This window comes from Argopecten irradians, chromosome 2, assembly GCF_041381155.1.
Source record: "Argopecten irradians isolate NY chromosome 2, Ai_NY, whole genome shotgun sequence".
Classification (NCBI taxonomy): domain Eukaryota; kingdom Metazoa; phylum Mollusca; class Bivalvia; order Pectinida; family Pectinidae; genus Argopecten; species Argopecten irradians.
The window spans coordinates 25,309,376-25,322,088 of NC_091135.1; the positions used below are offsets into that span (position 1 = coordinate 25,309,376).

The 12,713-nt window shown below is 34.7% G+C and overlaps 1 protein-coding gene across 1 annotated transcript; it reads right to left on the bottom strand.

The window, feature by feature from the left end:
* Positions 1-579: 579 nt before the first annotated feature.
* Positions 580-6,043, bottom strand: LOC138314919 (uncharacterized). Its single transcript, XM_069255558.1, has 7 exons — positions 5,658-6,043; positions 4,830-4,932; positions 3,212-3,354; positions 2,745-2,832; positions 2,311-2,411; positions 1,839-1,965; positions 580-1,483 (listed from the first exon to the last, which is right to left on the bottom strand). The coding sequence occupies exons 1-7, from the start codon at positions 5,831-5,833 to the stop codon at positions 1,424-1,426; spliced, it is 798 nt and encodes a 265-aa protein (XP_069111659.1). The 5' UTR covers positions 5,834-6,043; the 3' UTR covers positions 580-1,423.
* Positions 6,044-12,713: the final 6,670 nt, after the last annotated feature.

Below are 12,713 nucleotides of genomic sequence, written 5' to 3' on the forward strand. Positions count from 1 at the left end.
TTCGATTGCTAATACCTAGAACTTCAGCAGTTCAGAGTACAAGGAAACACAACAGGAATACACCGCAGCCTCTCAAACAGAGGTATTCACACGAATACCTGCGGTTATCCTTCAATGACCTTAAATGTTAAATGACCAATCAACCATTCATATCTTTATATGATAATGATGCATATTAACATATATATACCCTATCTCTATGAGATTGCTTTTATAAACCACAATTTGTTTAAATTAAACAGCAGTTTATTTAGGAGTATCATTTTGTCTTTTGTACTGAAAGTTTTTTTATATCTACTACTGATGGCGATGTTGCTTCTACTAATAATGCTGATAAATAAGATTTAAAAAAATAATATATGAGCTTAAAGGTGCTCCGACGCCGACATAGCATAAACGATACTCATCATATGAGCAATAATTGGTGTTTAATCATGCATATGTCTAATTCACACAAAAATTAAAATAATTTGTTTTGCTTTTGATGCATACACAATCATTACTTCACTCCATAAAGGGCATAGTGCCATGGATTTTTTCGGGACGCAATTTATTATCTTTAACATTTTCTTCTTGGTGTAAAGCTAAAAACTCAAACTTTTTAATGGTGGTAATAGTAACTTTTGTAACTGAAAACAAATACTTATTTGTCTGCTCCTGTTTTGGATAGAGAAACAATAATATTTGTTAGCGGTGTAGCATATTTGAGAAAGACATCTAAATCCATAAAAGCATAATACGATATTTTACCTTGTCTTCTCAAACTATTACTTTTCACCCTTTGAATTATTGACGAACTAGAGGAGAATGAAACAGATTTAGGATACAGTTCATAGCTAAAATCGTATAGGTTGTTATTACGGTGAATATCCCCTGAACAAATATTTTTGTATTGTAAAGTTTATGAATTCTGTATATTTTGGTATAGTAATAGCTTCGCTTTGTGTTTTTCTTGTTATTTTTGTCTTATGTTAATGCTTTTTCAATAAAATGATTTAAATGTAATTTTCAATTGTGTTCTAAATTTATTTCGCCGTTTATCAGATTGTAGCGATATTTCTTGAACCCCATTTCATTCTAAAAACAACATCGCAGATGCATTTAAATGATATCGCATGTAGTGACAAATGTACAAGGCAATTGAAACCAAAGAGAGTAATTGAAATTCTAAAAATAATTTGAAATACTAATAAATAGTAGATTGTATTGCAAATCAGAAAGGTGGTTGTCGCTAATTACTTGAACATATCACCACTTCCTTGAACTACATTTAGTCTAGTTATACCTACAGGTCGTATCATCTTACATAACACAATTTCGATAACTTTAAATCACATCGCTATCTATTCTAGTATATTTCGTTGCAAGGGACATTATACAGTTTATCGAATCGCACAATTTTCTCTAGAATAATATGCCACTATTAGATGTCTCTGTACTCTTCCGACACTCGACCGCACGTAAAAACAAACTTGAAGCCATCCTGAAATATATAACATAAGAAAAGCCAACCGTAAATTAGAGTTACATTCGCTAAAATAATGTTTGCTTGAAATTTTATCGGTTTCAGTCGAGCTCCAAAACAATCATGAAATATTGAAATTTTCCCCACATTTTCCTGTTATTAGTTTGTAAATACATAAGCCAATAATAACCCTTACAAGTTTAAATCATTACCAATAAAAAGAAACATGAAAACATGTTGTCAAGTTAATGAAGTTCAAATCGCAATTACTCGTTCGCCAATTTTACCTGTTTTGAAGTCGAAGCAACCATATGAGTAAAAAGAGCAAATCAGACATAGTGTATAGTAATATGTTTGCTAATTACATGTGTACCTTAATAAGTCCCGGTAACTTCGTCCAGGCAGCGACGTTCGGGATCCTCTCAATTCCAGTATTTTTCTTATATAATGAATTATACCCAACTCCTCCGACCACGTATATCAATACCAGTGCCAGAGCCCTAGAACATAGTTTTGATATATTATTGGATATGTTGAACATCTTAATATGAATTATGTTTTGTCAATATATTAGATACCATGGTTGTGTTAGTAACCTTCTTTCGTGCTTAGCTACATTTATTTGAAAAAAACACCTAATAGTTGGGTTTTGATATACATCGCCAACGTGATTTGTTGGAAATAACGAAAGAATCTGTTACTTCAAGTATCATTTTAACAAAACAAAACAAAAAGTCGTATTTTTTCATTGCCAGGTTTATTGTCTAGATACTATTCAATTTTATTTTCTCGGACGAAAAAGAAAATAATAGTTTACAAGCTAAATGATATGATATTGCACTTACGACCAGCAAACAATCGTTCCAATTGAAAATGAGATACCAGCATCATCATCGCTACGTTTATGCTCAACGTAACAGGTGTGCTTGCTATGGAGCTCGAAATGCTGTTTATAAAATATAGGTAAATGATATTAGTTCCGATCGCATCTTTAAACCAACGAAAACCCTCTTGAATGAACCGTCTTTTAAGAAATATGTGATAATTTTTATAATCTATAACATTCGCCCAACACATAATCGTCTTTACGAAGTATTAATTACTGTCATTATATATAGCTGCTCAGAGCTAAACATGAGAGAACTAGTCGTTAGTGTTTGAAACAGAAACTGAAAACAATTCTAATAATCAGTTAATGACCGTAAGATAAGGGAACTCTGCATAGCGAAATATTTCTATTCTGAGACAGAGGGATAGTGACAAATAAAAAGTTACTAACAAACTGACCACTTCCGGGATCGATCTCAAACAATGGCAAGAGGTTTCCATCTTCTGACTCATCGCAGAGCAATGCTATATGGGCACTTCTGAAAACATAAATGTGAAATAAATATCATACCCATATATTGCATAACAAAGTTCCATTATAATCTTTGGGCTAGCACTGAACAAAAAAAAAGTTATGTCAATTTAACGTAAATGCACATGCATTGTATATAAAAACTAGGCAGAGAGCAACACTATGTTTAAGAAACTTCACTACAAATTTATTTTTACCCGTTTATTACCAGTTTCGAAACAAGAAGTCGCAAAAAAGTTATCATTACCACCAGGAAGTGTCAAAAACATTTAAGTGACGATAAAAATTAATCATAAAACTCAGTAACGGAGGAGGAAGAGATGCATAATGGAATGTGGTGATTGAATTAAGACATATTTTTAGGAAAAACGGTCTGTTGATTTTACCGTTGTGGAGGTGTTGTACCCGGCTCTACATGTCTGTAAGATAACTCCACCTGGCCAGCGTCATTGGTGGTAAATGTAGCTGAATCAGAACTGCCCAAGTTAAAGTAGACGGCAATAGGTGGCGCCAGGTGAATATGGCAGACCTGTCAATAAGACAACGAAAACGATGTGTACATGTAAGAGATCTTGTTCTTGATCTTACTTTACCTCCTCTTTTTGATCTTGGGTAGATTTTATTATTACACTGCCAATTTGGCGACACGGATAACAACGTAAGATTAATAAAATCTTACATCGATCTGTCAAGAGGACAGGAATGTCTCAAACCGAGTGAAAGATTTTGGCTGGTCAACCCGAGGCTTGCCGAGGGTTGACGGCCAAAAATCTATCACGAGGATTGATATGTCCTTGTCCACGTGACAGACCCACGTATTTTGAGAAAACATAAAAAAAAAAAACTTGTTGCTTTCCAGCATTTTCATCGCGTCATTATCAAAGGAACGTCGTTATGCGTTAAAAAAGATGACGTCATCGACAATACACGCCGCATGTATTGATGACGTCACGTTATTGTCTGGCGCATGTGAGCTTTCTTACGCCCTCCCCCCTCCTGTGTAAGATAGAGTTATCTTTTCCCTAGCAACAACGGGATATCTTTATGTAGTATGGGATAAATCCCTGTCCATCTGACTGGCCCATGTAACATTCTTTTTCTCCCATACTTTAACGAGAAACGGTGAAAATTCAATCGACATGAACGTCGCTGTGCGTAAAAATGGTCGCCGCATGTATTGATGAATAACGTCACTGTCTAGCGCGTGTGAGCTGTCTTTTCACTACCCCGGTAAAAGACAGAGTTATCATTTCCCTAGCAACCACGGGATAACCCTGTCAAGTATGGAAGAAAAGTTTATCTATCATTCAACAACCTCAAACGCATGATCTCTTATAGGAGTTGGGGTTTATAGAACCAGAATAAATTAAAAGCTAGACAGGTGAATATGAATTACATGAAGTAAATCTCACTGCATCATACACTTCAGTTTACTACAATAAATTAGTTTTTGTGTTATATTTCAAAGGTGCTGAATTACGCAACTACATTTAATTGATATCTATACAAAACAGGTATTGTAAGAAGTAATGTGCATTTTCCATTCGATAGTAAATGGAACCATTTGTTATCTTCTTGTTTTAATGTATGCACATGAATAAAGATTAAAAAAAACTTTTACATGTAACAGGCCCTTTAATGATAATAATAAATATTCAATATTTACAAAAAAATGACTTTCAGTTTCAAAAGATACGCCGGACGTCACCCGTTGTCAGTATATTGTGACCGGGTTGGTTTTGCATGGTGTCTCCGGCAGCATGCTTCAGTGATATAGCACTATAGAAAGGACAGGAGCTCCACTATACAACAAATCACAACACGAATATACCTCAGCATCCCAAACAACTCACCACACACTTCATACACGCAACACACCTCATACACGGGAGGCCGTCCTTAAATGACCCTGGCTGTTCATATGAAATTGATTTAATCAAACAAACAAAAAGATAGTTAGATTATTAACTATTCATAGATATATTTTGTATGTAGAAAACTTACGGCAACCCCTTGACATGTCGAACTAGAGGGTTGTTGGAAATCCGCACACGGATTCCACGAAAACATGTCATCGCTGCCCGGAAATACAGGGACGTCATAAAACCTGGAAACATCAATTCATTTCATCGAATAAGTTGAGTGTTGTGTCAGTGGCCATTCCATTATAATAAAAGAAATGATTTGATGTCTTCGACGGCATGCTTCAGTGTGATAGCACTATACAAGAGTTCCACTATCACCAAGTGACACGTCTTGAGCAGTCCCAACACCCCAACAAAATGCACACAAGGAGGTTGTCCTTAGATGACCATGGTTATTAATAGGACGTGAATCTAACAAACAAACCAATTTTACTTTGGTGTCACGATAGCACTCTTATGAAATTTGTATTGGTATGTTGACATCAGATATTTAAAGATGGCGAATAGGATTGGAAGAGTTGGTTGGTTGTGGTGGATTAGTTGGATTTAATGACCTATTAACAGTTAATCAATGTCATTTATGGACGGTCTTCCATGTATGTATGCTATTGCTTGTGTGACGTGTGTGGATATTAAGAGAAAGATTGGTATGGTTTATAAATAACATAGTCTCCATTTTACGACCATTTACTTACCATTAAATAGCGAAATACTTTTCAATTGCATAATAAACATCGCTGAATTACTTATTCATTATAGCGACGAGAACAATTTCCTTGGAATAAACCCTATAAAACATGACTGGTTTGTACACAAAATTTATTTGAATTTAAATTGTGACAATTTTAAAAAGGAAACAGTTTCCATGACATGTTTATTGCGTCCTAGTAATTCTTATGAAACCTACCTTGGTATGTCGATATCATTACTTGATAACGGTGACAGGTCTATTTTCGTACCATCAGGAAACTGACACGAGCAGGAATCAATTTGCTGACATTCATCTGCTGAAATTGTCCCGTATTCACAAATATATAGAAATAATACAGTAATATAAAGCGTTACCGTTAATGTATTTGCCATAATTCACACTATAGCAAAATATTCGTGTTATGAATGTTTCATATCTGTCATTGTGAAGCAGCTTGATAACATCAGCTAAAACTGATAAAATTTAATTGTGTATAATGATAAAGGCACTGTGCACGGGTCCAGTTATCACATAAGCAATAAACAAAATCAATGTTAAATGTCATACACTCACCTATATTTTACTATGTGTGTTTTGTAATATGAAATACGTTTTATATTGATTTATGTTGCAATGGGGTATTGATGATGGAACAGTCAAATTGAACACATAATGAATCTATGTTTTTGTCGTTGATGTATTGTTGGTAGCTGTTCGTTGATGAATAATGATGATGAAGGCATCGTCTTCTTTCCATGGCTTTTATTTGATTTAATATGTATAATTAGTGTGCTGGATAAAGGACTGTATAGCCCTAAATACATCCTGACGGGAATTACAAAAATATTTCACCGTCTACTAAAATACATTTTCATTAAATTATTTCCATGTTTTCAAGTGTTGGAGTCTGCAAAGCTGTCCTGTGTCGTATGTCGTGTGCCTTGTGTGTCCGGAGTGTCTGTAGTGTGTGTAACGTCTGTTGTGTGTTTAAATAATGTCCAGAGTTTTATATATATAATGTCTTATATATTCGATACAAGGAAGCAGGAATGGCCTAAAGATCACGATTCCCAAAATGATGTCGGGCAATGATTGAATAACAACTTCCTAGATATGAACTAACTTCCTATATGGACTTAATTCTTAGACGATGTTCCTGAATCAACTGCCTGAAGATATATTCACATTGGTCAATCATATTATCAAATTTTATATTATATATACTTACTTTAACTTAAATCTTTAAGTTAATTTTCATTCCAAGGCATCGTTATACTTCACACATGCTTAATTTTGATTTTCTCTTCAAAATCTAGACAATGGTAAAAGTTATTCATTATGTTTACTTTCTATCTAAATACTTTTCCAGTGGAACCGTCTTTATTTTCAGTCAGATACTTGTTTCTCTTTCGTCCGTCCATTCGTTATCTTGGAATAACAGATTCCATCAGAACTCGCCAATTTCCAATCAATTTTATTGACAAAACGTCGATAGGATTAACCAGCAAGCATTACCTATATACGTCTTCCCCCAATCGGAACTCCTCATCTCTTGATAAAACTCCAGTGTTATTAAAAACTTAAATAGGTAGGGAATATTGAAGTGTTGTCGTCAGTGTTTCAGTCTAAAGAAATAAACGAAATAATGTAAGCTGTAAACGACTCCATCATTGTATTGGTCAGGGTTCTCTTGTCACCTTATCTTGGCATTCTCTTAAGGATTATCTACCCATATACAATACAGCTGGAGGTGGTGTATGTGTGTGTGTGTTTTACGTATCTACCCATATACAATATAGCTGGAGGTGGTGTATGTGTGTGTGTGTTATACGTATCTACCCATATACAATATAGCTGGAGGTGGTGTATGTGTGTGTGTTATACGTATCTACCCATATACAATATAGCTGGAGGTGGTGTATGTGTGTGTGTGTTATACGTATCTACCCATATACAATATAGCTGGAGGTGGTGTATGTGTGTGTGTGTTATACGTATCTACCCATATACAATATAGCTGGAGGTGGTGTATGTGTGTGTGTGTTATACGTATCTACCCATATACAATATAGCTGGAGGTGGTGTATGTGTGTGTGTGTTATACGTATCTACCCATATACAATATAGCTGGAGGTGGTGTATGTGTGTGTGTGTGTTATACGTATCTACCCATATACAATATAGCTGGAGGTGGTGTATGTGTGTGTGTGTTATACGTATCTACCCATATACAATATAGCTGGAGGTGGTGTATGTGTGTGTGTGTTATACGTATCTACCCATATACAATATAGCTGGAGGTGGTGTATGTGTGTGTGTGTTATACGTATCTACCCATATACAATATAGCTGGAGGTGGTGTATGTGTGTGTGTGTGTGTTATACGTATCTACCCATATACAATATAGCTGGAGGTGGTGTATGTGTGTGTGTGTTATACGTATCTACCCATATACAATATAGCTGGAGGTGGTGTATGTGTGTGTGTGTTATACGTATCTACCCATATACAATATAGCTGGAGGTGGTGTATGTGTGTGTGTGTTATACGTATCTACCCATATACAATATAGCTGGAGGTGGTGTATGTGTGTGTGTGTTAAACGTATCTACCCGTTTACAATTTAGTTCAAATCCGACAGATAAATTTCGATGGTATATATTTTTTCGGTAACAAATAAAATTGATACTAAAACACAATACACAGTATCAAAAATCCTTAAAGATGTTACACCGCTGACGAATGGCATTTTTTCTATAAAAAACAGTCGCACGCGAATAAGTATTTTTCTTCAGTTACAAAAGTTTTTTACCTTACACCATTACCGCCATTGAAACATTTGAACTTCCTACTTTACTTCAAGATAAATATGTTGAAATAATCAATTGCGTCCCGATGCCATATATAGAATGAAATACAGATTGCGTATCCACAGAAATCAAAACAAGTTATTTTATATTATTTTGTGTTATTAAGACACATGTTTACACGAGTAAACACCAATTAAATTCATAAGTGTCGTTTATGCACTGTCGGCAGTGGAGTATCATTGTATTTGTGCTGCGTAGCTCCGAGGGTGGTGCCGCTCAAAGCACGTGTATTTCATGAAATTGTATGTTAAGATATGCTTTATTTCTCATTATATATTGTTAAGTCATGGTTACGTGAAGATCAGTATTTAGTATATCGACTCGGCGTCCCCCCCCCCAATTTTTTTTTAACCGAATCAAACGTTCTCGATGTTTATTATATGTATGATACATGGAGTTTGTTTTAAAATGTCTATATCTTCTTTTAGTATGCAAGTTAATTACATGTACAACATAACACGAACTCCACCCTGTATAACCAACAAGAAGTCTACCCTTTAAAACCCACATTTTCGCAATGCGGGTTCATAAGCGCAAAATTGTCCCTGCTGTGAACGTCACAATATGAATATAAACTCTGTGTTTATAGAAATGAAAATATCGGGTCGATCTGATAGTAACTGATTCTAGTACCCTGTACCCTGTACCCTGTACCCTGTACCCTGTACCCTGTACCCTGTACCCTGTACCCCCTACCCACTACATGAGTTGCTATTACGGACTATCGGCTTGCGCATGCGCGGGTTATGACGCCTTAGATGTTCGAGTGAATTACAATAGATTATGAAGAAATCTTATTACTTGATATAAAAGCAATTTTTCAATTACTTTCATACCAATGGCAGTCGGTAAATTTATTCCGAGTCATACTTGCATACCTTGTACCCTGTACCCTGTACCCTGTACCCTGTACCTTCTACCCTGTACCCTGTACCCTGTACCCTGTACCCTCTACCCTGTACCCTCTACCCTGTACCCCCTACCCACTACATGAGTTGCTATTACGGACTATCGGCTTGCGCATGCGCGGGTTATGACGCCTTAGATGTTCGAGTGAATTACAATAGATTATGAAGGAATCTTATTACTTGATATAAAAGCAATTTTTCAATTACTTTCATACCAATGGCAGTCGGTAAATTTATTCCGAGTCATACTTGCATACCTTGTACCCTGTACCCTGTACCCTGTACCCTGTACCCTGTACCCCCTACCCACTTCATGAGTTGCTATTACGGACTATCGGCTTGCGCATGCGCGGGTTATGACACCTTAGATGTTCGAGTGAATTACAATAGATTATAAAGGAATCGTTTCAAGGAACATCTTATTAATCAAAATCAAGATATTTCTCAATTACTTTCCTGACAATGGCAGTCAGTCATTAGATGTATTGTCATGTTGTATAGCACGAGTTGGAAGGGGTGACCGCATTTTGATGTTGATCGAAAATTAAATACGGCTGCCGTAACGTCATACCGCAAAAGTTTGAAATAGCTATAAATAAAAAAATGATTGAGATACAGGAAAAAATGTTCATGATGAATGTAAATAGTATTAAAGACTTACTTTTTTTCTAACATATCGTTATTAGATCAAATAAAAAAGTTCGCTATCGGGTCAAAGTTCACCTTTTTTCATTTTTGAAAAATGTAGCCTGTATGCGGGGCAACTTCACCCAATATACGTTTATACACGCATGCGAGCGTCATTGATGTTTCAATACCAATACTGCTGTATTTAGCACTTTGCTTGTTAAATTCATCGAAGACAGCAAATAATAAAAACATGCTTTATTTGACTTAATATCATTAATTACAATTGTACATAGGTACATGTAATATGTAATATTGCTCTCACATCTTCAAACTCAAGAACATGTAATCATTAACGGATGACGAAACGTCCGCAATGCACTTTCCCAATTTAGCATTTACATTAACTTTGTCAAAATTACACCATGCACGCATTTTTACACAGATTCAAAATCACCATATTCTATATCCATACAGTTACAAGCTTAAAGATATAATGTAATGATCTACAGAATGTTAAATCAAATACATTGCACAACTTTTATTGTATGTCGTTCAGCAGGTAAATATATTTTCGCGACTGTATATGTTACAATTTACATTTGTTAAGAAAGATTTAGCTCTTGCAATATGTATTTTGAACAACAAGAGGCCCATGGACCTTAACAGGAATGTGGCAAGATGTTTTAAAGTTTTCCCTGGGGGTCAATCATGGACGATATGTGTATAGCGTGAAACTGCCATTGCATACTGATAGTTTAAATAAAGTATGTGCTAATTCGAGATGCAATTATAATAAACTATGCTCAAAAGTGTTCATGTATTTTACATATCCTTTAAAAAATAACAACCTTATTCTATGAAAGGCAATAGGAGTGTAGGTCTAGAAAATATTCCGAAATAAACCAAAGTAGCTTTGTAAATTGGTTATAAAACAAAAATATTTTCAAAGCTTTTTAAAGGCCAACACTTCTTGGAATAACTTGAATTGTTTGGTAATTTAACTAACTTCAAAATCAAATGTTTTGAAATTAACCAAATTAGATGTGTACATTGATAATGAAACAACAAGTTATACAAAGCTTCTTTAAGGCCAACATTTCTTGGAATAAATACAATTATTAAATAATCTAAACAAACCACAAAACCAAATGTTTTGATAAAGTATGTGAAACAAACATTAAATCTTGATACAAGTATGCATAACCACATGACATAATCTCTCACTTTTATTATTATTCCATATGCAATTCTTATTGCAAAGTTATCAAAATATCATATGTATTTAGTAAATATAAAGGTATGTTGTAGAATATGTCCTATAAACATTTTCTTATACATGTTTTATGTACATCCAACTAAAACGTGTGAGGCCCATTATATAAGTATACCTCTTATAATAATATTATAGCAAGGAATGACTACAGGGATCTGAGAAACAATTACAGATTATAGTTATATTTGAACCACTGGAGTGTCCATATGTAATTGTGGAAGATTTAAATTCGTTAAAGCATGCTCTAGATGTTGCATAGTAATCTATGATAAACATTTACAGCATGGTTTTGAAGATTGTTTTATCTAGACCAGAAATACTTCAAACAAGAAGTGCAGACCTATGACATAATGTTTTTTTCAATGTGGTAATTTTAGTGAATGTGGTATCAATCATGGATTTTAATAACTGCACTGCTTGAGCTGCCTTCTTTCACATTAAACCAATTTTAATCATTAGTGATTAGAACACCTTTAGATGTGCTTTTAAGATGGCACCATGGCGGTTATTTTAATTTCAGATTGTACTGTAAATATAGCAACACTGGGTCTATGTTATATCAGGATCATTCCAGGCAAGCTCCAGGCAAGAGGTTCAAAATACGTTTTCAAAATGGTGGCCATCCTGGCTTTAGGATAAATCGAAAACAATAACACTACTTGGTCATGACCAGGTCAGGATTTCAGGCAAAGTTTAGCTTAATGAGAAAAAAAAAGTATAAAAAAATTAAAAAAGATATGATAACTCACAACTAAGCATTCAAAAATTAAAATCTAAGTATTGATCAGACTATACAATTATAACAAAAACCGACACACAACCCATGTTTACATTATACTTGTCGCACAGTATCTTCAGAACAGAACCATCGTCAGTAACCAATGTAATTAGCCTATACTATGTACGTTGCCGTCTGGTTCCGGGTGTAAACGGAGCACGATATATCACTACGATAAGTTTGGTTAGTAATGGAAGTATTCGTTCGAAAAATTATATCCTGGAAAAAGAGGTCCATGTGTATTAACGGTAATCTTATTATTGACACAAAACACAGAGAGACTATAGTTGAACTGTGACCTCAACTGAAGGTAAAGGTCATTGATTTGAACACATTTGGTAGCCCGTCCTCTATCATGCTACATAGGAAATGAAATATCTCTATGGCTCTTACATATTGACAAGAAGTCGTGTTTTTTAAAAAACCTTTTCGACCCTTGTGCTTCGAATGAAGGTCAAGGTCATTTATTTGAACATATTTTTTAATGGAAAAATTATCCACGGTGGACTGCACACGTCGATTGATGACGCATTGCCTAAAAACGCGACTTTGTTCCCAAATAAATATGCAAAACTTCTGACAAAAAAGACACTAAAAGTTAAATTTGAGGAAGCTAGACCTTTTCAGTACTTTCTGACAAAGTGGCAAAATTCAAGATGGCTGCTAATCAGTCTTATTGTTTACTTTTAATATTCAAAATATAATTACAATGTCTTGGGACAAATATAAACCCTAAATTTGAAATTTCAGAAAGATGGCTTTATAATGTTTTAAGAAAAAGCAGTAACAAACTCCTACTATCAAAATTCAAG

Bases quoted from the DNA above. Each gene is read 5' to 3' on its own strand.
- LOC138314919 (XM_069255558.1), bottom strand. From the start codon at position 5,833: ATGGCAAATACATTAACGGTAACGCTTTATATTACTGTATTATTTCTA. The intron at 2,412-2,744 runs GTTAGTAACTTT...TTTTATAAACAG, and splicing joins ATCCCGGAAGTGGTCAGTTT to CATTTCGAGCTCCATAGCAA. The intron at 1,484-1,838 runs GTACACATGTAA...TATATATTTCAG, and splicing joins AGTTACCGGGACTTATTAAG to GATGGCTTCAAGTTTGTTTT.